General features: G+C 49.4%; 1 protein-coding gene across 3 annotated transcripts in view; it reads left to right on the forward strand.

The window, feature by feature from the left end:
- Window positions 1-25,977, forward strand: part of DENND4B (DENN domain containing 4B) — a 59,024-nt gene that overhangs the window by 4,432 nt on the left and 28,615 nt on the right. For 2 of the 3 annotated variants that reach the window (XM_081840825.1, XM_081840827.1), the window contains exons 2-10: window positions 8,325-8,641; window positions 11,268-11,520; window positions 12,186-12,255; window positions 13,601-13,770; window positions 16,995-17,236; window positions 18,008-18,074; window positions 20,476-20,534; window positions 22,483-22,627; window positions 24,754-24,929. In XM_081840825.1, coding sequence (XP_081696951.1) covers window positions 8,343-8,641; window positions 11,268-11,520; window positions 12,186-12,255; window positions 13,601-13,770; window positions 16,995-17,236; window positions 18,008-18,074; window positions 20,476-20,534; window positions 22,483-22,627; window positions 24,754-24,929 — 1,481 coding nt within the window. In that variant the 5' untranslated portion in view covers window positions 8,325-8,342. Of the gene's footprint in view, window positions 1-3,970; window positions 4,059-8,324; window positions 8,642-11,267; window positions 11,521-12,185; window positions 12,256-13,600; window positions 13,771-16,994; window positions 17,237-18,007; window positions 18,075-20,475; window positions 20,535-22,482; window positions 22,628-24,753; window positions 24,930-25,977 lie in introns of those variants that run through there. The other variant, XM_081840826.1, reaches the window with a different exon arrangement.

Genomic DNA, 25,977 nt, shown 5'->3' on the forward strand with positions numbered 1-25,977 from the left:
CAGCAAAGGAGGTGGGCCGCTTTTCACAGAGGATGAGGTTTCTTCGCGTAGCATGTTGTTAAACTGCAGAACTCACTGCTGCAGGGCCACCGACTTGGACGTGAGAAGGCAATGCTGAACTAGACCAGGCCATTGACCTCATCTGGTCAGCCACTGTGAGAACAGGATGCCTAACCCAGCTGGGGTTTGGGCCTGATCCAGAACGGTTACTCTGATGTTCTTCTTTTGTAAATAATGATACTTGAGGAAGATGATTGAGGAAGGGCAGGGCGGTTTTTCTTAGTGGTTTCCTAAGGGTTTTTTTTACTTCTGCAAACCTCTGGGTTCTCCCCAGGTGTCCTCAGCCTAACAAACGGCTGAGAGGGAAGAGGTTCAACAGCCGTGTTAGAAACTCAGATATATAAGCTCGGCGCCAAATACAGTGGCACCTCGGGTTAAGAACTTAATTCGTTCCGGAGGTCCGTTCTTAACCTGAAACTGTTCTTAACCTGAAGCACCACTTTAGCTAATGGGGCCTCCTGCTGCCACTGCACCGCGATTTCTGTTCTCATCCTGAAGCAAAGTTCATAACCCAAGGTGCTATTTCAGGGTTAGCGGAGTCTGTAACCTGAAGCGTATGTAACCCGAGGTACCACTGTAGCACTGTAGCTCTTTAAACCAAGGTTGCAGTCCCCAAAACTGAATGCCTAGTTGCAACATTTTGGGGGTAGACAACCCTAAAGTCTTATTTTTCAAATGATGGACTGGCTGTGATTGATGATCAGTTAAACATCTGGTTAGTTCAGATGACCGCCTTGAGCGAGGTTAAGAGCTTTGAGAACTTAAAGAAGAAAAGTCACGTGATCCAGGGACAGTCCACATATATATCAGCCTATTTCAACCTCTTTTTCTTAATGGCGGAACGGACCATTCATAATGCAGGGATATTCTTCACAACCGTGATCAGGGCAGTGGAGTGGGATAAGTGAAGACAAGCAACCACAATTAGCTATAAGGTTGTTCACTGTTCCTGCTTAGGCTGCACAGAAAAAGCATTTTGGTTCCTGAAATTCATTCCGATTGTGCAGATAAAATATAAGGGATAGAATTCTGCAGGATGTGTTGCTAGTGTGCAAAAACAGTCAAGATCCAGTGAAGCCCAGGGATGCACCTCCAGATGGGGGATATGTCAGGCCCAGGAATCTTAACTTGGTCACAAGCGGCCAAATGCGCCTAAAGCTAAAGGTAAAGGGACCCCTGACCATTAGGTCCAGTCGTGACCGACTCTGGGGTTGTGGCGCTCATCTCATTTTATTGGCCGAGGGAGCCGGCGTACAGCTTCCGGGTCATGTGGCCAGCATGACTAAGCCGCTTCTGGCGAACCAGAGCAGCACACGGAAACGGCGTTTACCTTCCTGCTGGAGCGGTACCTATTTATCTACTTGCACTTTGATGTGCTTTTGAACTGCTAGGTTGGCAGGAGCAGGGACTGAACAACAGGAGCTCACCTCGTCGCAGGGATTTGAACCGCTGACCTTCTGATCGGCAAGTCCTAGGCTCTGTGGTTTAACCCACAGCGCCACCCGCGTCCAAAATGCGCCTAGCGCCTGGCTAATTTCAAACACTGCCTGTTTGTGGAGTTCCCCTTGGGGCATCTGCTGGGCTGCTTGGCCTGATCCAGCTATAGGACCTCCAGGTCCAGTCTATCCTGATTCCTTGGTCCTTAGGGGCAATTGTCCGCTGTGAGGGCAGAATGCTGTGCTAGATGGGCTCCCTTCAGCACTTTGCAAGGCGCGATTCAGGCCTCTTTTGCCTTGGCAGGATCCTGCTTTCTCTCTGGGCGCGAAGAGATCCTTCCTTTCGCCCTCTGCTCAGCAAGAAGCAGAACCGGGACTTCCCAGTTTTCTTCCCCTCCCTGGCTTCTGCTCAAAGAGGGTGTCTCCCACCCCAGTCTTCTCCGCTCACACTTCCCTTTCCCAGAGCTCTGGGAGTTTTCGCTTCCTCCCTTCTCCCTCACTTTCTCTGCCCTCATCCTGGCAACGCAGACGGGAAGTGCAAATTCTTCGCTCCCTTCCTGAGTTGGAAGGCAGCACTGAGTGTTCCTCCGCTGGCTGCCCCCCCCCCCCCGCCCCCTGCTTTCAGCAGTGCGATTATCACGCCTGCGGTCCCGAGACTTCGGAGAAGTTTGGTGCCAGGGACGGATCCTGCAGTAAGTCGCCCCTGTCAGAAGCCACATCCCTGCTGGGCGAGTGCTTCTCTGCGTTGGACGGCTCGCTCCCTGTTCAGGAGGGTTGTTACAGCTGGGAGAGGGGCCGTTGTAGGCTGGATGCGGCCCTCCGGATCCCCTCTCCGGTCCTTGGGACCCTTCTCAGGCCACACCCCTCCCTAAGCCACGCCCCCTCCCTGCCTATTAGCACCGCCCCCTGCCCAGAATGTAGCCTGTAATACAGATCTGTTGTTCTGCCCACCAGTGTCATGCGGACTCCAGAACGTTGCTTAGAAAGGATTGTGGCCCTCGGGCCAAGAACGCTTCCCCACCCTGTTGTCTGGGGGTGCTTATGGAGCATCCCCATCTCTCTTCCAGGATCACTTTCGCTCTGAAGGTTGGCCTAATTTCCCCCTTCTCTATATTTATGAATGCGCATATTGAAATATTACGGATGTTTTTGCCTGCGCCCTGAGGCTTTTGAGGAGCTGGCAGCGCTGCTGCTGTTTGCAGAAGGCGCCTTAGCTCAGTGGTTGAGCCCCTGCTTTGCTGGCAGAGAGTCTCCCAGAAGCTTCAATCCCTGGTGTCTCCAGGCAGAAATTTCCCCCTGCCCTGGAGAATAGCTGCTGCCAGTCAGTGTATACAGTACTGAGTGACATGGCTCAACCACCCGACTTTGTGCAATACATTCTTTTGGTCAGATTCATGAGGACTAGAACCTTCCGTTGCTTTTTTTTAGACGGAGGCTGCAGTTCAGTGTGTAGAGCTCTGCGTGCAGGTGGTCTCAGTCTCCGACATCTCCAGGCCGGGCTGGGAGAGAGCGCCGCCTTGGAAAGGCGCTGCCAGCCAGTGTATGCAGTATTGAGCTAGGTGGGCTAAGCGCCTGACTGCTGCATGCATTTTCCCGAGGTCCCGTGAGAAGGGAGCTCAGGCAAAGACTTTTGAGTGGTGTTTTCGACAGCAATCTGGTGCATGGAAAAAGCGAACCAGGAACACCCGTCTCCTGCTGTTTCCTGTTGTTGAGCTGGGTATCTGGATGCTGTTTTTTTGTCTTTGGGGGGAATGGATGGGTACGGTTGTCAGAAGCAGAGTAGAAACAGGGGCTTTGCGGGGCAGGCACTGCTTGTTTCCATTAACTGGCCTCCCTGGTGCTCTCTCCCTGCTGAGCTGCATGTTCGGTGCTTGCCAAGCCTTCTCCTTGTCATGCTAGCTTTCTGCATGCAGGGGCTTTCCCCATTCTATATGCATGCCTGCAGCGTGGGAACATTTAATAGAATCCTAGAACCGAAGAGTTGCAAGAGGTCTGAGAGTCCAACCCACTGCAATGCAGGAATCCCAGCTGGACAATCCCCTACAGATCCTGCCTCTGTTGTTGTTGTTGTTAATTGAATTTATATAATCTGTTTTAAAATCTCCGGCGCAGGAGAGCCCACCGCTTTCAGAGGCAGTCCGTTCCGCTGTCTGTTCAACAGTTCAGCTCCTCTTCCTCCCAAAAGTGGTACAGTCCGGGCAGGCCTTTGCTGAACTTTTCGCCTTTTAAGAGGACCAGAGAGAAAGCAGTTCTCTGGAAGGGGGCAGCGGAAGCAAAGGGACAGTTGACCCCACACCCTGATTTGACCCAGCCGTCAAATCCTGGCGGGCCCCCTCCTCGCAGGTCAAAATGTTGTTTAGAAACAAAAAAGGCACTTCCGCAGGGGGAGTAGCCGCCAACAGCTGTGTTTGGGGGGAACCGGACAGGGGACCTTTCACCCGAGTTGCGAAACGGCTTTTAACTTTCGGTTTTAGGGCAGAGAGATCGGGAGCCGCGTGCTGTCGAGCCGTAAACCGGTGTGTGCGTCCCGTCTTCCCTCGGTCGTGGTTGACAGGCGGAGAGGTACGTTGGGGGGCAGCGAGTGCGGGGCAGCCCTCGGGCGGGCCTGATCCGGCTGCCTGCCTGGCTGCCTATCTGACAGCATTCAGAGGAGGCATGTCCTTTCGAGGCCTCGTCCAGAAGAAAAATAAGGAGAATCGGCTGCCCCCAACCTTGGCAGATGCTTCCCCAGCCCCACACCGGCCCAGAGCAGGCCACCTCGCAAGGGCATCACTTTCAGTGGGCACAGCTAGGTGGTGACAGAGGTGGGAGTCATGTGTGTGTGTGTGTGTTTTTGTGTACAGCCAAATCTAAAAATAAACCAGCTGAGCATTGGAGGGAAGGCAGGAGAGACCAGCTCCTGTGTTGGAGGGCATTTGGGAAGGACGCTGAACTCCTGAGCAGCTGGATATCAGCCAGGCGGGGAGTTGTGGGTGGGGGGCTCATCCAGGTCCACCTTTCCCGCGCTCCCCCCCCCCCATTTCTGTACAGGAGAGAACAGCTGCGAAGGGAAGCTGTCAACCCATGCGTTTATATGCATGCCATCTCAAAACCCGTTTTTTGCCATGTGAGAGGGGGAGTAAGGTAAGGGGGGCTGCAAAACCAACACACACCCCTGCAGCAGCAGCAACAACAACAAAAAGCATCTCTTTATTTGGGCTTTTGACCCTTGGCTATATTTCTCACTGAGGTGGCAAACCGGCGTCTTTGACGGGCACCAATTTCAGGCGGTTCCCGCAAAAGGGACGGTTCCCACGTGTGTTGATAATAATAATAATAATAATAATAATAATAATAATAATAATAATAATAATAATAATTTATACCCCGCCCTTCCCGGTTCAGAAAACCAGGCTCAGGGCGGCTAACAACAAATTTAAAACACTTAATTGTGATACAACAAAAAAAAACAGCACAAAATACAAAATAAATTCAAAGTTCTAAAATCAAGTTGGGGGAAATCCATCCAATAAACATTAGATGATCACCAGAACTAGTTTGCTAAATAGTCCTATTTGGGCCAGCGAGGAGACCAGGGGAGAATTAGCTGTGGGATCCCAGAGCAGGTAATCTTCATAAAAAGGGGAGGGGGAGGGAAGGAAGGGGAATAAAAGATCAGACAAAATTCATATTGAAAGCCAGGTGGAATAGCTCTGTCTTACAGGCCCTGCAGAAGGAGGTTAAATCCTGAAGGGCCCTGGTCTCATGGGACAGAGCATTCCACCAGGTCGGAGCCATCACTCCGATGGGATGGGAGGCGAAGAATCCCCGTGCACGTGGAAGCTAGCATTTCTGGGTGGAGGGTGTCGGAACAGTGCGGCGCGTCATTTGACCCAGCAGCCAAGTTGCAGCGGAGAAGTGCCGCCTTGCAACTGCGGTCGCAGCAGGAAGCTCTTGACTTCTCCCTTCCTTCCTCTTTCCTCTCTCACGGCACGCAGATCTTGGGTCTGTAATATGCCTAAGAACAAGGTCATGGAAGCTGGAAGGGGTGGAATGAGACCGTACACTTCAGGCTGCGGGTGGGAGGGGGCAATGCCGCTTTTGAATGCTCCCACAGCGACTGATACCATTTTTTAAATTTTATATCCTGCAAGTAGAAAGCTAGCACATCAGGGGGGGAAGGTTGGCCGATATACTAGCTTTCTGCTTATGGGGAGGTTTGAGGGCGTGGTTTCCCTACTGTCCCCTACATCTGGAAGTGGGGGGGGGGGCATTCTTACCACGGGAAACCATGTTATAGCCAGTGTTTATGCCTTTCTTGCTTGTCTGGATGCCGGACAGAGAGAGGTCTGAGAGTGAGTGCAGAATCTAGCCTGCTGTTGTCCTGCCCACTTTTGTCCTTGGCCCCTCCCACTACCGCTCTGCCACCCTGTGTCCCGGACCACCACGCCCTCTCTGAGCATGTGCAGAGTTTTCACACCGCCACCGCCCACCAAGAATTAGCACAATGGTCGCCTGCAGGAAGTGGCATCCGTGGTGAGTCCCTCTTGGGATTTTTTAAGAGCTGTGAGTTGCACCCAGTTCCCTCTCTTTGCTTCCGTAGGCCCCAGCACCCGTTTCCTCCTGAAAGAGCCCCCGCCCTACGGGTTCCACCATATCAGCAGAAACGTGACCGCTTCTTCGGATTCCTCCTTCCCCTTTCGACCTCAGAGACCCAGAGAGACACGCAAATACACAAACACATATACACACATATGAACACCCACACACAAACCTGTCTCGCTCTCTCTATACAGTGGTACCTCGAGTTAAGTACTTAATTCGTTCCGGAGGTCCATTGTTAACCTGAAACTGTTCTTAACCTGAAGCACCACTTTAGCTAATGGGGCCTCCTGCTGCTGCTGTGCCGCTGGAGCACGATTTCTGTTCTCATCCTGAAGCAAAGTTGTTAACCCGAGGTACTATTTCTGGGTTAGCGGAGTCTGTAACCTGAAGCGTATGTAACCTGAAGCGTATGTAACCCGAGGTACAACTGTATATATACTCTGTAGCTGTGAATTATTATTATTATTTTATTGTTATAACTTATACCCCACTCTTCACCGGGTTAAGACAATTTAAAGGTAAAGGTTAGGTCCAGTCGCGGACGACTCTGGGGTTGCGGTGCTCATCTCGCTTTATTGGCCGAGGGAGCCAGCGTACAGCTTCCAGGTCATGTGGCCAGCATGACTAAACCACTTCTGGCGAACCAGAGCAGCACACGGAAACGCCGTTTACCTTCCCGCCAGAGCGGTACCTATTTATCTACTTGCACTTGATGTGCTTTCAAACTGCTAGGTTGGCAGGAGCAGGGACCGAGCAACGGGAGCTCACCCCATGGTGGGGATTTGAACCGCCGAACCTTTGATCGGAAAGCCTAAGGCTCAGTGGTTTAGACCAGAGTGCCACCCGGGGCCCCAAGACAATTTAAAACACAACGTTAAAAACAATTTTGAAAAACCTAACAATTAGACAAATGCACGATCACACACACACACACACACACGCTAATAAAAATAACGACACCTAATGAAAAGTCACAAAAGTTCACGCAGTTGCCTATCCTAGGTTTAGATCTCCAGTCTTTTTGCATTAGAAATCATGAGAGAGACAGAGAAGGGGACAGGAACCCCACCCTTCCCAGAGGCCTTCTCCAACATCTTTCTCGAGACTTTGGTTGCTGTGGCTGTGGGGCCATTTCTGGCCAGGGTGCTTCCACCCCCGCAGAACACGTCGCCGGTTTTCATTCTTTTAGGGAAGTTTTCTACATACCACTTTTCTGCGCAAACGGCAGAATCGAGAACTACACGTAACGTGGACCAAATCGGTCAGTCGCCTTGGGGGGGGGGGGCGATGGTTTTTGTCACCGTTGGCACGGCAGAGGCTCCTGGCTGGCACCTTTCCCTCGGAATGGCTTCTGAAACACTTCCGTTTCGCTGCCCTGCCAGTTTGTTTCACTGGTTCTGGCATTACGAGAGACGGGGGACACGTCCCAAGGCTGTAAAATGGCACACGGCAGAGAGGAATTCTTCCTCCCTCTCTCGTAAGGCCACAACTCGGGGGCATCTGATTCAGAACAGGTAAAAAGGCTGTCCTTCTCTTATCCGTTCAACGGCGGAACTCCCTGCCACAGAAGGCAGGGTGGCCGCCATTTTGGATGGCCAAGGCACAGTCTGACCCCCCTCCTTTGGTAATCCTCATAGAACTCTAGCCCAATAGTTGCCATTAATTTGATTCTGAATTGATTTTAGAATGAATTGATTTTAGAATGTATTTCAACTGATTGATTGTGATTTTATGTAAACTGTGGTACTTTTATTGTTGTTAGCCGCTCTGAGCCCGGCTTCGGCTATGGAGGGCGGGATAGAAATAAAATTGTATTTTATTATTTTATTATTACAGTCATATCTCGGGTTGAAGTAGCTTCGGGTTGAGCATTTTCGGGTTGCGCTCTGTGGTGGCCCGGAAGTAACGGAGCGCGTTACTTCCGGGTTTCGCTGCATGCGCAGATGCTCAAAATGACGTCATGCGCAGAAGCGGCGAATCGCGACCCGTGCATGCGCAGATGCGTGGACGCAGGTTGCGTTCGCTTCAGGAGGCGAACGGGGCTCCGGAGAAGAGCGTTGGACAAATTCATGCAGTTCTCGCCTAGCAATGGTACACGATGGCCATTCTCTGCCTCCACAGGCTTCCTGTCTCTCGCACCATGGCAACGGGCCGCCGAACATTCTGCGCAGGCCGCCATTGGCTGGGAGCTTCCCAGGAGGCGGAGCTTCTCACCTGGCTCTTCTTCATATTCCCCTGTTGCAGATGCCGTGAGCCGCCGCCATGACGGACGAGTGGGCCCCGCAGCTGGTGGACTACTTTGTGGTGGCCGGCTTGGCGGACACTTCGGCGCCACTAGAGGATGAGAGCCAGCCGCCTCGCCCGTCCCGTCCCAGCGAGCCCATCGTGGACGTGGCCGTCATCGTGCGCTCGCAGGGCGAGGAGGTACCTCACGGCTTCACCTGCATCGACCGCACCACCTCCGGGAACCCCGTGGAGCTCAACGCCGGGCTGCTCAACAACCCCCAGATGTACATCTGCTACAGGAGGGGCCGGGACAAGCCCCCCATTGTGGAGCTGGGGTAGGTGACTCCAGTCCGTTTCACATAGGGCCGCCTCTGAAGATGGTTCAGAATCCAGAGCAAAACGGTTTGAGCCTATTGCACCGATCCTGGTCCGACTGCACTGGCTACCGGTCAGTTTCCGGTCCCAATTCCAAGTGCTGGCTTTGACCTGTAAAGCCTTAAACGGCTCAGGACCGCAATACCTCAAGCACCGCCTCTTTCCGTATGAACCTACCCGGACCCTGAGATCATCTTCTGAGGCCCTCCTTTGTGTGCCTCCTCTGAGAGAGGTCAGGAGGGTGGCAACACAAGAACGGGGCCTTCTCTGCAGTGGCTCCCCATCTGTGGATTGCTCTCCCCAGGGAAGTTTGCCTGGCACCTTCATTGTACACCTTTAGGCGCCAGGCAAAAATGTTCCTTTTTAACCAGGCCTTTGGGTGATCTGATTTACATCTTATGCCCTTTTAAACTGTGCTTGGGGGGGGGCTGTTGGGTTGTTGTTGTTGTTATTTTTATTATGTATTTTGTGTTTTAGATCTTGATTTTTTTCTGTGAAGTGCCCTGAGACCCCTGGGTATAAAGCGATATATATATTTTTCCAGTATATATTTTTCCTTGTATAACATGCCCCCAACCAATCGCCCGTCCCACATATGCATTATCCATGTATACAATGCCGCCCCCCTCCCCTCCCGATTTTTAACATTATTTCAGAGCAGCCTTTCTCAACCTGTGGGTCCCCAGATGTTGTTGAACTACAACTCCCATCACCCCTAGCTAGCAAGGCCAGAGCTCAGGGATGATGGGAGTTGTAGTCCAACAACATCTGGGGACCCGCAGGTTGAGGACTACTGTTTTAGAGTAAAAAAAACCTTGTCTTCTACACAGAAAAGTATGGTAAATTCAATAAATAATAATATTGGACTACTGCAATGCACTCTGTGTGGGACTTCCTTTGAATGTGACCCGGAAACTACAACTAATCCAGAATGCGGCAGCTAGACTGGTGACTGGGAGCGGCCGCCGAGACCACATAACACCGGTCCTGAGAGATCTACATTGGCTCCCAGTACGTTTCCGAGCACAATTCAAAGTGTTGGTGTTGACCTCTAAAGCCCTAAATGGCCTCAGTCCAGTATACTTGAAGGAGCGTCTCCACCCCCATCGTTCTGCCCAGACGCTGAGGTCCAGCGCCGAGGGCCTTCTGGCGGTTCCCTCACTGTGAGAAGTCAAGTTACAGGGAACCAGGCAGAGGGCCTTCTTGGTAGTGGCACCCGCCCTGTGGAACGCCCTCCCATCAGATGTCAAAGCGATAAACAACTACTTGACATTCAGAAGACATCTTAAGGCAGCCCTGTTCAGGAAAGTTTTTAATGTGTGACATTTTAGTGTATTTTTGGTCTCTGTGGAAGCTGCCCAGAGTGGAATTATTATTATTATATTATTATTATTATTATTATTATTATTAGTTGGGAGACAGTTGGGAGAGCATGACACTCTTCGTCTCAGGGTTGTGGGTTCGAACCCCACGTTGGGCAAAAGATTCCTGCATTGCGGGGGGTTGGACTAGATGACCCTGGGTGTCCCAACTGTGCGAATTCGCAGAGAAAGCTATCAACAGCTACTGTCTCGGGTGGCTGTGTTCTGCCTCCACTGTCGCTTCTGAATACCAGTGGCCGGGAATCTCAAGGCAGGGAGTCCTCCTTGAGAATTTCCCAATGGTTGTCCATTGTAGGCTTGGTGAGCCCCTGGCCTCATCCAGCAGGCCTCTTCTGATGTCCTTAGGTATGGTGGTTGGTTGGGTATGTGGGCGTTCAGCACGCATGAGATGGGCCCCAATATATTTCAGAATGCCTTTCCCCTTATGAAAGCACACGGACCCCATTACATCCTCATCTGAGGTCCCCTCCCTTTCTTGAGAGAGGTTGGCAACAAGGGACGGGGCCTTTTCAGTGGTGGCACCCTGCTTTTGGAAAGTTCTCCCTATCAATAATGTCCTTTCAGTGCCAGGGCATCTGGCAGATCAGGGCAATTTGCTGTCTGGTATGTTTCCCACTGAGCTTCTTGGAGGAAAACGGAGCTATAAAATGGAAAATGATCACAGTCCCAGCCAAAGAAGAATGGCAGCTTAAGCTGACAGAATATACACAATTTGCAGACTTGACATATAGAATAAGAGAACAAGGAGAACTTAACGTTTAAAGAAGATTGGAAAACATTTATTGAATATGTGGGAAATAATTGTGTACAGCTGAAAACGCTGGCAGCGTTAAGATAACTTCAACAGAGTAAATTGATGGATGCAATAACGGAAAACCGATTGTTATAGTTTTTGTAAAACATGCAGGGATTTAAGATATGTAAAATGAACCGTGGAAAGAGGAGAAGGGAAGTCATTGCCATCTTAAGGATGTAAAATGTTTATTTGAAATTCTAGAACAGGAAATTTAATAAGAATTATATTAAGAAAATAAACGGAGCTGTAAACACGGTAAATAAAGGGAAAACGTGGAACTGGGAGTACCGTACAGGACAGGTCCTTAGAATCGTATCGTTGGTAGGGGGCTCCAGGGGTCTTCTAGTCCAACCCCCCGCAATCCCTATTCCTCATTGCGAAACACACTCTCTTTTGCCGTCCGCCTAGGGTGCACTACGACGGAAAGGACCACCCGAAGCCCGGCTACAAAATCATCGACACGACTCCCTATAGCCATTCGGCTAACCTGGCCTCGGGGGCCCCCGGGCACCAGCGCACCTTCCTGACGTACCGTCGAGCCAGCGAGAGCCAGGCCTACAGCACGCTGGGCATCACCGACATCTGCCTTATGATGCCCAGCAAAGGGGAGAGCCTCCCGCACACCTTCTGCCGCGTGGACCGGAACCTCAACGCGGGCATGGTGAGTACCGGAGCTCGGCTGCTGCCCTGGCGCAGTGGCAGAACTCATGGCTTCGTACCCAGGAGGTCCCTGGTACGGTCCCTGGCATCTCCAGGGAGGGCTGGGGGTTCCTCCTCCTCTCCCATCTGAAATCCTGAAGTGTGGCTGCCGGTCAGTGCACGCAGTACTGATCTGGATGGAGCAACGAGCTGGCAAATTGTCCCAGCTCTGCTCAATTCCTGTTTTGTCCTTTATTCAGAGTTGGAAGGGACCACAAGAATAATCCAATCCAACTCCCCTTCAATGCAGGAATCTTTTGCCGAATGTGGGACTCGAACCCACAACCCTCAGATTAAGAGTCTCATGCTCTGCCAACTGAGCCATCTCATTGCTCAGAACCAGGAGGGCTGGAACCTTCCTGGAGAGGAGGGCAGCTGAGTGCAGAAGGTCCCAGGATCAGTCCTTGGCATTTCCAGTTGAAGACCCGGGGAGCAGGTCACAGGGAATTTTTTCCTGCTCTTCTTGAGACCCTGGAGAGCAGCTGTCGGTCAGTGTAGCCAGTATTAGGTAGCTGGACAAATACCCTTGACTCGGTCCAGGCAGATTTCTCTGTTCCTGAGGCTGCTTTTTCTGTGGTCCAGCCAGTTGCTTTCCTCCACCTTTTCTTGCCTATCTCTTTTCTGCAGTGGGGACCAGCCCTCTACATCTGCTACAAGATGGCATTGGCAAAAGGGAACACTCTGGTTTACCAAGCAGGTATGTCTCGGACAGAGGACACGTGGCTCTTGGGGGCCTTATTGAGCTCCCTGTGTGTGTTGACTTATCTTTTTTAAGAAACTGCCATCCTGTCACCCGGCTCTAACACAGGGGCAGGGGGACATTTGGCCCTCCAGGTGCCAGTGGATTCCAATTCTCCTCCTCTCCACTAAGGATGCTCAGATCAAAGTGCCGTCAATCTCCCGAGAGAGGCCCCCGCCTGAAACCCTGGAGAGATGCTGCCAGTCCGTGCAGGCAATATTGAACCAGGTGGATCAGTGATTGGAGCACTCACTTTATACCGCCAGCTTGTCTTGATATACCAGGTGTGACCGGAAAGTTTGGTGAACGGTCACAGAAATCAGACAGCGAGAAATATTCGAGCATAAAGTCGGCATCGGAAACCCACAAAATGCTCACAATTGTGTACAGAGATGAAGCTGCAACTCAAAAGACAGTGTGTGAGTAGTTTAAACGTTTCCGTGAAGGACGGCAAACCATCGAAGACGACCCTCAGACCGTTGACAAGCAGAGCGGCAGCAAATGTCGACAGAGGTTGTGAGTTATTGATGCGGGATCACCGTTTGTCCGTCCAAATGATGGTGAAAGAATTTCATGTTCCACGTGAAATTGTTACTGAGTTTGTCCCACCCTCCATATTCTCTCGATCTGGCCCCACCGGATTTCTTTCTTTTTCCAAAACTGAAATCGTCACTGAAAGGGCACAGATTTTCCAACATTCCACACCTCCAAGCGGCTGTGACGAGGGAACTGAAAGCAGTACGGAAAGAGGACTTCTCCAGAAGTTTCCAACAGCTCTACGAACGTTGTCAACGGTGCATTGTAACAGAGAGGGCCTACTTTGAAGACCTGTAAGGCATCTATGTTCTCGCTGTCTGATTTCTGTGACCGTTCACCAAACTTTCCGGTCACACCTTGTATATCGGCTGCCACGCTGATAGAGTTGGTCCTGATTTTTGAGGAGCGTCCCTGTCGGGAGAGATGGCGTGGGGGGAGGACGTATTTGAGATGTGTGGGTCCTTTGGATGCTGAGAGCTTCTCAGGTTAAAACCAGCAGCATGAAACTCAAAGCCTGTGAACTCAGGCGAAATCTGATTGCTCCTCCCCAAGGTTCCAAAGGAGTCACAAAAACATCTGAGTAGTCTTCAAGGGCAGGTCCCATGTAGCGCAGAATGCAGTAGTCAAGCCTGAAGGTTGCAGGGAATCATGGATCAGTGGATCAGGATCCCCTCTTCCTCGGAATGGGTAGACCCTGAGGGATAGTTGTAATTAATTGACGGGGAGGGACCGAAACAGCTTCCTCCCATTTCCCTTCCCCTTCCAGGTCTCCTTAGTCGCTACCCAGAGGAGGACAACGAGGCGTTCCCGTTGCCGGAGTCCGTGGCTGTTTTTTGCCTGCCCATGGGGGCGACCATCGAGAGCTGGCCGGCCGACACGAAATACCAGCTTCCTGTCTTCTCCACCTTCGTGTTGACCGGGGCTTCGGGGGACAAGGTAGTCGGATTGCATGGTGGTGGGAACTACTTTTTGGGCTGGGTCAGAGAACCTGGGGTGGGTGATAGATAGATAGATAGATAGATAGATAGATAGATAGATAGATAATTTATTACGGTCAAAGACCAGCTTGCATAACACAATAAAAACAGTGTTCATAAAGATAAAATATACAATCAGAGCAGATTGCAGCAATACCTCATGAGTTAAAATTGAGATACCGTAGATTCCGGCGTATAAGAGAGAGCCAGTGTGGTGTAGTGGTTCACAGCGGTAGATTTGTAATCTGGGGAACCGGGTTCGCGTCTCCGCTCCTCCACATGCAGCTGCTGGGTGACCTTGGGCCAGTCACACTTCTCTGAAGTCTCTCAGCCCCACTCACCTCATAGAGTGTTGTTGTGGGGGAAGAAGGGAAAGGAGATTGTTAGCCGCTTTAAGACTCCTTCGGGTAGTGATAAAGCGGGGTATCAAATCCAAACTACTCTTCTTCTTCTTCTTCTTCTTCTTCTTCTTCTTCACCCTGGAAAAGAGGTTAAAAAGTTGGGGGTCGTCTTGTACACCGGGTATGGGCGGAGCCCGCCCCCCCCCCCCCGCTGCGGTTGTGGCTCCGAGGCAGCGGTGGCGGCAGGCTCCACTCCACACTGGGCGGCTTTCTCCTGGCGCAGAGCTGCCCACCGTATTAGGCGACTGGGCTTAGAAGACGAACCCCCAAATTGCAGCTGCCAATTTGAGGGGTCGTCTAATACACCCAGTCGCCTAATACACTGGAATCTACGGTATATACATACAGTGGTACCTCGGATTAAGTACTTAATTCGTTCCAGAGGTCCGTTCTTAACCTGAAGCACCACTTTAGCTAATGGGGCCTCCTGCTGCTGCCGCGCCACCGGAGCACGATTTCTGTTCTCATCCTGAAGCAAAGTTATTAACCCGAGGTACTATTTCTGGGTTAGCGGAGTCTGTAACCTGAAGCGTATGTAACCTGAGGTACCACTGTACACCCGTACAACTAAGATTTGAGCTACCATAAAAATTGACCCTGAGGCACCCCAAAGGGTGACCAGCATTTCCCTAGTTCCCTATTCTAGAGGATGATCTGTGCCTACAAATCTGGGCACAGAATCCGGCTGGCAGCCAGGTCAACTCAGTTTGACTCAGTTCCCAGAACCAGACTCTGGGACAAGCTTCGGGCCACTAGCATCGATAGATGGCTACTATATTTAATTCAGGTAGTACATTCAAATACGGCCCTTAGAGTCAGGTGCAGCCAGCTAGGGCACTTAACAGACCCCATTAAAACATTTTTTTTTAATATAATATTTATTTAAGTTTTAAAAATTACAAAAAGAAAAAAGAAAAATACCACATTAAACAAAAATAAAACAATACATCACAATATAAAAAAGCAGAGAAATCATTAAACAAAAACGCAGAAAAAAAATACATCAGATCTCCTCATTACTAATCTTTCATTAGCTTATTTCCTTGACCTCCTCACACCTCCCTTTTTTGTGTTCTAAGTCAATTATCCATTTCAGCAAATCCTTTCCCTCTTTTAAAATTTTTGTCCTGTAAATTGTCTTAATATAATGTAACTTTACTTTTCCTCCTTTCACCAATTAACAGTCAGTTATTCCCAAATCCTTTATACCATTCCTGCTAAAATCATATAATATTATTCCAACATCCTTCTAACAGATATTAATTTTACTATGTTTCTGTAAATAGTCTTTAAATTTCTTCCAATCTTCTTCCACCGACTCTTCTCCCTGGTCTCGGATTCTGCCAGTCATTTCCGCCAGTTCCATATAGTCCATCACCTTCATCTGCCATTCTTCCCGGGTGGGTAGATCTTTTGTCTTCCAGTACTTTGCAATAAGTATTGTAGCACAGACCCCATTAAAACATTTAAGGGTGTTATGCAAGGGTGCCTTTTGGCCCCTTTATTATTTAATTTTTATTTAAATAACCTGGTAACCACTCTCCATAACCTCGACTACCACCCTCCGAAGTTAGCAAACCAGCACATCACGGCTCTGCTTTACGCAGACGACGTGGTAATACTATCCAGAACCCCCATAGGGCTTAGAAGAGCTCTAAGAAAATTAGCTGCCTATTGTGAGACGGAATGTCTGGGGTGAGTGATATCACCTCTCAGGGAGGAATTGGATATTTGGGATAGAGGGCTGTGCTACTTGGCAGGACTGTACCAACTTAGTGCATGTGTGTGGGTTTTGTTGCAGACAGGTTAGGGCAAGTATCTGTTTTATTTGGGTGCTTCGGCAACAGAGGTGTCTGGCAATCTACGTGAAAAAATGGTTATTTAAAAATGATTGGTTGGTTGCATTTATCACCTCCCTCTCCTGCCAAAGGAGCCCCAGGTGGCAAACAACAAATAATAAAAACATATTTAAACATCATAAAAACATTTCCAAAGAAGATGCAAACTAGGAAAGATCTCAACTTAAATGTGACAAAAAACATGAATCATAGCCCAAAAACCAATAGCCAGAGAGTTAACAACCTATAAAAACAGTCTTTAGAAGATCAACGTCATAGGGTGGATCTTAAAACATTTAAATTCCAGAGTCTTGGAAATCTTTAAAAGACCAGCAAGTGAGCTATTCTGCTTAGCGTTCATTTTTCATGTTAGCATCAATATGTGTGCACAGCATGGCAATTGGCAAAAGTCCGCAGATGTTTCTAGTCCACAATATTTACCGTATTTTTTGCTCTATAAGACTCACTTTTTCCCTCCTAAAAAGTAAGGGGAAATGTGTGTGCGTCTTATGGAGCGAATGCAGGCTGCGCAGCTATCCCAGAAGCCAGAACAGCAAGAGGGATTGCTGCTTTCACTGCGCAGCAAACCCTCTTGCTGTTCTAGCTTCTGAGATTCAGAATATTTTTTTTCTTGTTTTCCTCCTCCAAAAACTAGGTGCGTCTTGTGGTCTGGTGCGTCTTATAGAGCAAAAAATACGGGTATTACAGAAGCCTGTCCCACACACATAACACACCTATAAACATAACAGTGGCAAATACCCTTTGTTTGGCCAGATTGACAACAATAATAATAAGAAGCATTATCCCTGTTCTCCAAAGATTCCCTTCCAGATCGCCTGGAGTTACTCCTCACTCACCCTAGGTGAGCGACTGTTTCACCAAGGTCACACAGCGCTCTGACCTTCCTCCTTCCCTTCTTCGGATTCTCTTGCTCTCACTCCCAGGTGTATGGCGCTGCCATCCAGTTCTACGAATCCTTCCCGCGGGAACACCTCTCGGAGCGGCAGTGCATGTGGCTGAACCTCCTCACCGTCGTCGACCGGCGCCCCATCACCAGCAAATCGGTGCATACCCGCAAGAGCATCTGCGTCCTGTCCCACTGGCCCTTTTTTGACGTCTTCCGGAAATTCCTCACTTTCCTGTACCGCTACAGCATCTCGGGGCCTCACGTTCTTCCGCTCGAGGCGTAAGTTGGGGAAGCGGCCGATAGGATCGGGTCCTCTGTGTGTGGTTGCGAGGCCTGAAATGCAAGCAGAACCTTAGCTAGATAACGGCCACAGCTCCCTCTAATCTGATGTGGTAGATGGCAGAATGTCTCTCCAGAGTGGTGCATGCTCTGGTTATCTCTCACTTGGACTACTGCAATGCTCTCTGTGTGGGGCTGCCTTTCAAGGTGACCTGGAAACTACAACTAATCCAGAATGTGGCAGTTGACTGGTGACTGGGAGCAGCCGCCGAGACCATATAACACTGGTCCTGCAATACCTACATTGGCTCCCAGTACGTTTCCGAGCACAATTCAAAGTGTTGGTGCTGACCTTTAAGGCCCTAAATGGCCTCGGCCCAGTATACCTGAAGGAGTCCAGACACTGGTCCAGCACCGAGGGACTTGTGACAGTTCCCTCACTGCGAGAACTGAGGTAGCAGGGAACCAGGCGTAGGGCCTGCTCGGTAGTGGCGCCCGCCCTGTGGAACGCCCTCCCATCAGAGGAATAGACAAATTCCTGGAGGAGAGGGCTCTCAGTGGCTTCTAGCCACAATGTTTATGCTCTGCCCGCACAGCTGGAGGGCAGTAATGTTTCTGAATCAGGCAGATTGTTGGCCTGATCCACCAGAGCTCTTCCTATGCCTGTAAGCTGCTGTTACAGAGCAGAGGTGGCAGTTGTGGTTTTATTTAGGGTGTGTGTGTGTGTAGGGGTGTTCTTCTTCCCTGTGACTTCTCTGTTGCTCTTTCCAGGCACATCTCTCATTTCATGCACAATGTCCCCTTCCCATCTCCACAGCGGCCTCGGATCCTGGTTCAGGTAAGCAGAAAGCGGAGGAACCCGGAACCTTTGCTCATCCTGTTGTTGGCAGCGGGGGGGAAGGGGTTGCAGGTCGCACCTTCCCCGGGTGATGGGGAATCAGCTGGGCAATTCCATTGTGTTAGCAGTAGTGTTGTGGCAAACTCAGAGGTGCACATTGCGTTCATAATAGTCACAACCGCACTTCCTTGCCACTGTACCCCCTTCTAAGATTATACATAAATATACATTGTTATTATTGTTATATTATTTCAATTTATATAATGCCCAGGAGGTCCCAGGACGGTGCACAACATTATAAAAACACATTACAGAGCATCAGTGATAAAAACATAATGAAAAGCATACCAACAGACAGCCTAATAATAAAATAGTCGTCATGCTAACAGTCCTCTCCCCCACTGTTTCACAGACCATAGATCAGGCACAGGCAAACTCCGGCCCTCCAGATGTTTGGGACTACAGTTCCCATCATTCCTAGCTAACAGGACCAGTGGTCAGGGATGATGGGGATTGTAGTCCCAAACATTTGGAGGGCCAGAGTTTGCCTATGCCTGTCATAGTTGGCCATCGGCCTAGGTAAAGAGGAATGCTTTCGCCTAGCGCCTAAAGACATGTAGTGATGGCACCAGGTGAGCCTCTCTCCACAGTCAGGGAGCCGCCACAGGAAAGGCCCTAATAACTAGGGATGTTCAGTGTAGATCCCCATGTGTTTGCCTTTCAGTTAGGTTTACTATTTTCTCCACATCCAATGATATGGAGTGCTCCAATATCGTATTATGTTGTGCTTTCCTTGAAGTTCCACTGTACACAATGGAACTTGCCTGCCGTCCTCTTGAAACTGAAGCACCTTGAGATTTCAGTGTTCCTGAATGCTTAGCTTTGGAGCATACATTAAATCTCCTTGGTGTTGTTCCCACACTCCTCCAGAGTGACCCTGGGAGCCGATCCTCAGGGGCCGTCTTACCTCTTTCCTCTCCCGGTTGGCTCTAAACAGTACAAAGGGTGAGGAGACTTCTTCTCATTGGCTTAAAACAGGCATGGCCAAACTTGGCCCTCCAGCTGTTTTGGGACTACAACTCCCATCATCCCTAGCTAACAGAACCAGTGGTCAGGGATGATGGGAATTGTAGTCCCAAAACAGCATGAGGGCCAAGTTTGGCCATGCATGGAGCCTTAAAAGCTCCCCTTTTCATGCTGGTTGGCTGCCTCTAGGATGCTGTGAATTGACAGATCCTGCTGCTAAAACAGTAATGGGTCTTTGACACACACACACCCCGCAACCCTAGACCGCTACACCTCTGTCTGTCAGGCAGCTGAAGAACGAGCCATTAGTCAAGAAGGACCTTCTACGTAATAACCATTTGCTCAGCCCCTGAGTGATGCTTGGAGAGAGGCCCTTAGTTCTTAGCTGGTCAGTCAGGCTACCTTGCATTAAGGAGGTCCCAGGAATCTCCAGGTCAGACCAGGAATTGTCCCCCTGTCTGAAACCCTGGATAGCTGTGCTGCCAGTCTGTATAGGAAATTCTGAGCTGGATAGATATTGAAAGTATAAAAGAAGGCTAACTGGAAGAATCCGACAGCAGGGCGATGAGAAATTCCAAAAAGAATGGTCCAAATTTATGGTACACTTAGAGAAAACTGTACATAAATAAAGACACTCACAGGACTGAAATAAAACTCATAACGTTTATTGTAAACATTTGGTTAGATCACAAGGTGTAATCCTGTAATGTATGTCTAAAGTATAATACAAAAATTTATTAAGGAATTATAGACATTTATAGAATGTATATATAGTAATCACGCTTAAGTAAGAGCAATGTAGAGAAGCCAGAAGAGGAGTGGAGGGAAGTTAATTCGGATAAGATATAGATTGAAAGGAGAATAATATTGTTAAGCTGTATTGTGTTTAAGACATTTGGAAAAAAATAATAAAAATTATTGGGGGGGGAGAAAGTATAAAACTGGGAATCTGAAGATTATGGTTCATCTGGGGCGGAGGATTGAGAAGTGACCTCCGACCTCTGATGGACATGCATGTTTTGCAGTACAGTGGTACCTCGAGTTACAAACACTTCGGGCTACAGACTCCGCTAACCCAGAAATATTACCTCGGGTTGAAAACTTTGCTTCAGGATGAGAACAGAAATTGTGTAGCAGCAGGAGGAGGCCCCATTAGCTAAAGTGGTACCTCAGGTTAAGAACGGACCTCCGGAACGAATTAAGTTCGTAACCAGAGGTACCACTGTAATCTAAGTGTCGTGCTAATAAAGGACAACTTTTAGTCTGCACCGCTGATTGTTTGGGCTGTATCTGAAGCCGTGTTTTCTCTGTAAGGAATCACTCAGGAGTCGGTTCTTCTCTGTCTCTCCCCCCTCCCTTCTTTTTGCCTGTCCAGATGTCTTCCTACGATAACATGCTCCTGTGCCAGCCTGTTTCATCTCCTCTGCCACTCAGGTATGCTCTTCTGACTGAATTAGATATGCTGCTAGCTTAACTCCAGTTTCACCCAAGGGAACTTCTGCCTGGGCTCATGCGGGACCATGTTCAAAGTGTAACTCTTAAATAATAATAATAATAATAATAATAATAATAATAATAATAATAATAATAATATACTATTTATACCCCGCCCATCTGGCTAAGTTTCCCCAGCCACTCTGGGCGGCTTCCAATCAAGTGTTGAAAACAATACAGCATTAAATATTAAAAACTTCCCTAAACAGGGCTGCCTTCAGATGTCTTTTAAAAAGAAGATAGCTACTTATTTCCTTCACATCTGAAGGAAAGGTGTGCCACAGGGCGGGCGCCACTACCGAGAAGGCCCTCTCTCTGGTTATAAACAGCTTGGGATGAGTTTGCCTGTGAGATTGATTTATCCCATGCATGCCTACTTGACCACTGCAATCTGAAGAACTGGGACTGTTGCAGGTGCCACGTAATGCCACTATGTGTTTATAATAAATTGATATCTCATTGTGGCAGCACACAAACCTTGGAACTCCCTGCCTATTGACAAGCACCTTCGCTAGATTCCTTTCAGTGCCTGCTTAGAAACGTTTTAAGTCAAGCCTATCCTAGACATGTGGGACGCGGGTAGCGATGTGGGTTAAACCACAGAGCCAAGGTTTGCCAATCAGAAGGTCAGCGGTTCGAATCCCCATGACGGGGTGAGCTCCTGTTGCTCGGTCCTTGCTCCTGCCCACCTAGCAGTTCAAAAGCACAAACTGCAAGTAGATAAATAGGTACCGCTCTGGTGGGAAGGTAAACGGCGTTTCCGTGTGCTGCTCTGGTTCACCAGAAGCGGCTTAGTCATGCTGGCCACATAACCCGGAAACTGTACACTGGCTCCCTCGGCCAGTAAAGTGAGATGAGTGCCGCAACCCCAGAGTTGTCCACGACTGGACCTAATGGTCAGGGGTCCCTTTACCTTTACTATCCTAGACATGTAGTATCCTGACATGTGTTTTAATCTGGCTTTTTAAAAACTGTTTTAACTATTGTTAAAAGGTTTCTAATAATAATAATAATGGGCGGCTTCCAACTGAATATTAAAAACAATACAGCACCAGACATTAAAAACTTCCCTAAAAAGAGCTGCCTTCAGTTGTCTTTTAAAAGTAAAATAGTTGTTTATTGCCTTGACATCTGATGGGAGGGCGTTCCACAGGGCGGGCGCCACTACCGAGAAGGCCCTCTGCCTGGTTCCCTGTAACCTCACTTCTCACAATGAGGGAACCGCCAGAAGGCCCTCGGTGCTGGACCTCAGCGTCCGGGCTGAACGATGGGGGTGGAGACTTTTAACTGCTTTTAACTGCTTTTGTTTCCACTGTGTACATTTAAAGGTAAAATTAACAGTAAGCAAAGATGAAAACATATCGGCCTCCACATGGCTGCATAGGCTTCCCTAAACAAAAATGCTTTTGTGTAGGTGCCAAAAAGTTTTAAATTAAATTCAGTACAGTGGTACCTCGGGTTACATACACTTCAGGTTACAGACTCCGCTAACCCAGAAATAGTACCTCAGGTTAAGAACTTTGCTTCAGGATGAGAACAGAAATCATGCTCCGGCGGCAGCAGGAGGCCCCACTAGCTAAAGTGGTGCTTCAGGTTAAGAACAGTTTCAGGTTAAGAACAGACCTCCGGAACAAATTAAGTACTTAACCCGAGGTACCACTGTAGTAGTAATTTTTTAATATGGAATTACTGGGGGCTGGTGGAAAAGCTGCCTTGATCTTCGCCTCAGGTGTCAAAATGCCTTGGGCCGGCCCTGTTATTTGTATATAATGTGGGGGAATGTCACCAGACTAGCGTTCCTGGAATGGTGGAACTGAGCGCATTGGGTTCTTAAAGGGCTTGAGGAGTCAGTTGCCTTTTCACCGACCACGATCTTCTTTCCTTACAGTGGCGCCAGCTTCCTCACCCTGCTGCAGACACTGGGTCCAGAAAACGCCGTGGCCCTCCTGGTGGCGGTTCTCACGGAGCAGAAGCTGCTCATTCACTCTCTGCGGCCGGACGTCTTGACCAGCGTGGGCGAAGCCTTGGTCTCTGTGAGTCAGGGCTCACAGAGGTTCAGGTGGGGTGGAAGATGGGGGGGGGGGCAGCAGTAGGCAAAGCCAGGAATAGGTGGAGCCAAAGACCATGACAGGCAGAGCCAGCTAAACCCACATTCACCCCATACTTTTAAAGCTCTATGATGCTGGTTTCAACCGCTGTGGCTTCACCTCAAGAATTCAGCCATGATTAAATGGGCCCAAGACTTCGGCCATAACATAGATATGAGCCAATGGGAATAATAGAATAGAAGAGAATAGAAGAGAAGAGAATTTATTATTTATACCCCGCCCCTCTGACTGGGTTTCCCCAGCCACTCTGGGCGGCTTCCAACAAAGTATTAAAATACAGTGGTCTGTTAAACATGAAAAGCTTCCCTAAAGAGGTCTTCTAAAAGTCTGGCAGTTGTTCTTCTCTTTGACATCTGGTGGGAGGGGTGGGTGGGAAAACCTATGGAAAGTAAACTGGAAATTTACAGTGTGCTAAACCAGTGAGCCTCTTGGGCTTTCCGATCAGAAGGTTGGCAGTTCGAATCCCCGCGACAGGGTGAGCTCCCGTTGCTCTGTCCCAGCTTCTGCCAACCTAGCAGCACGTCAAAGTGCAAGTAGATAAATAGGTACCACTCCGGCAGGAAGGCAAATGGCGTTTCTGTGCGCTGCTCTGGTTTCTCCAGAAGTGGCTTAGTCATGCTGGTGACATGACCCAAAAAACTGTCTGCGGACAAACGCCAGCTCCCTCGGCCTGAAAGCAAGATGAGCGCCGCAACCCCAGAGTCATTCGCGACTGGACTTAACTCTCAGGGGTCCTTTACCTTTTTTTATACTCTAAGGGAGAACCTTTTAAAAATGTTATATCGTTCGTATTTGACCCCTGGAAACTATAAAAAATGTATAGAAGCGCCCTCAATACCTGCTAGAGATGTGGAGAGACAGGCAGTACCATGTATCATATGTGGCGGGTGTGTAAAAAGATCAAAGCCTTCTGGAATGATATTTATGTAGAACCTTAAAAAATGTTAAAAGTAAAAGGTAAAGGTAAATTCTGCTTCCTCGTTGGGCATCTTTCCCCCTCTCTGGAGATACCTTGGTGTTTCTGACACAGGAAAATTCCTCTCACAGGTCTACAGCCCCATTTAAAGCACCATGACGCCACATTAAACAGTCATGGCTTCCCCCAAAAAATAATTCTGGGAGCTGTTAGGAGACTCCTTTCCCCTCATGAAGCTACAATATTTATTATGTATTGTTTGTACCCTGCCCTTCTGACTAGGCTTCCCCAGCCACTCAGGGTGGCTTAAAAGGTAAAGGTACCCCTGCCCGTACGGGCCAGTCTTGACTGACTCTAGGGTTGTGCGCTCATCTCACTCTAGAGGCCAGGAGCCAGCGCTGTCCGCAGACACTTCCGGGTCACGTGGCCAGTGTGACAAGCTGCATCTGGCGAGCCAGCGCAGCACATGGAACGCCGTTTACCTTCCCGCTAGTAAGCAGTCCCTATTTATCTTACTTGCACCCGAGGGTGCTTTCAAACTGCTAGGTTGGCAGGCGCTGAGACCGAGCGACGGGAGTGCACTCCACCGCGGGGATTCGAACCGCCGACCTTTCAATCGGCAAGTCCTAGGCGCTGTGGCTTTAACCCACAGCGCCACCTGCGTCCCTATCAGGGTGGCTTACAGCACATTAAAAAATTGCAATACTCAGAGTGGTTTAACCAGGCATAGGCAAACTCGGCCCTCCAGATGTTTTGGGACTACATCTCCCATCATCCCTGACCACTGGTCCTGTTAGCTAGGGTTGATGGGAGTTGTAGTCCCAAAACATCTGGAGGGCCGAGTTTGCCTATGCCTGGGTTTAACAACCCTTCTTCCCAGGAAACTCTGGGAGTTGTAGCTCTGTGAGCGGGAATTCTCATCACCCATAAGAAACTACAGCTCCCAGAAATAATTTTTTTTAGGGGGGGAGGGAGAGAGGTTTGAATTGGGATAGCACTGCTTTAAATGTGCAGTGCGTATGGGCCACCGGTCTCCTCCATCTAGGCCTCGCAACGTATTTCTATTCCCCTGCCAGATCCTTCCAGGCCTTCCAAGGCCCCCAGCCCTCACCTCTGCGTTTGCCCCCCCCCCCAGATGATATTCCCGCTGCACTGGCAGTGTCCTTACATCCCCCTCTGCCCGCTCACCTTGGCTGACGTGCTGTGCGCCCCGGTTCCCTTCATTGTGGGGGTCCACTCCAGCTACTTCGACCTCTACGACCCGCCGCACGACGTCATCTGCGTCGATCTGGACACCAACACCATCTTCCAGTGAGTGCCGCAAGCAAATGGGAGGGGGGCACGACCTGCTCCCTGCTCCCCACCCCCCTTGCAAGGACTCCCCGCCGCCCCCTTCTCTCTCTTTTTAAACCTGTTGGTTTTATTAAATTTTAAGAGATTGGCACAAATCGTCCCTGCAGCTATATAAATGACTTTCAGGGCTTAAGATTCACCTCATTCGTATTACAGTAATTAGCAAAGGGTGCCCCCCCCCCGCCCACTTTGCGTGGAGCAGTGGTTAGAGTGTCGGGCCAGGTGCTTGGATACCAGGGTTCGAATCCCACTTGACCACGAGGCTCACTCCCTGGGACAATTCCCTGCCTCTCAGTCTAAGCTACCTCACAAGGTTGTTTGGGGGAATTAACGAGGAGAACCGTGAGGCCATCTTGAGCTCTGTGGAGGAGAAAATGAGGTGGTATATAAATGCTACAAATAAGTAAAAATCATAATTCTAATAATAATTAAAAGACACCTGCTCCTTGGGAGAAAGGCAATGGCAAACCTAGACAGCATCTTAAAAAGCAGAGACATCACCTTGCCGACAAAGGTCCGTATAGTTAAAGCTATGGTTTTCCCAGTAGTGATGTATGGAAGTGAGAGCTGGACCATCAAGAAGGCTGATCGCCGAAGAATAGATGCTTTTGAATTCTGGTGCTGGAGGAAACTCTTGAGAGTCCCATGGACTGCAAGAAGATCAAACCTATCCATTCTTAGGGAAATCAGCCCTGAGTGCTCACTGGAAGGACAGATCATGAAGCTGAGGCTCCAAGACTTTGCCCACCTCATGAGAAGAGAAGACGCCCTGGAAAAGACCCTGATGTTGGGGGAAATGGAAGGCACAAGGAGAAGGGGACGACAGAGGACGAGATGGTTGGATAGTGTTCTAGAAGCTACCAGCATGAGTTTGACCAAACTGCGGGAGGCAGTGGAAGACAGGAGTGCCTGGCGTGCTCTGGTCCATGGGGTCACGAAGAGCCGGACACGATTAAACAACTAAACAACAACAATTTATTATTTATACCCCGCCCACCTGGCTGGG

Source organism: Podarcis erhardii (genome assembly GCF_964252035.2).
Source record: "Podarcis erhardii genome assembly, chromosome: 15".
NCBI lineage: Eukaryota > Metazoa > Chordata > Lepidosauria > Squamata > Lacertidae > Podarcis > Podarcis erhardii.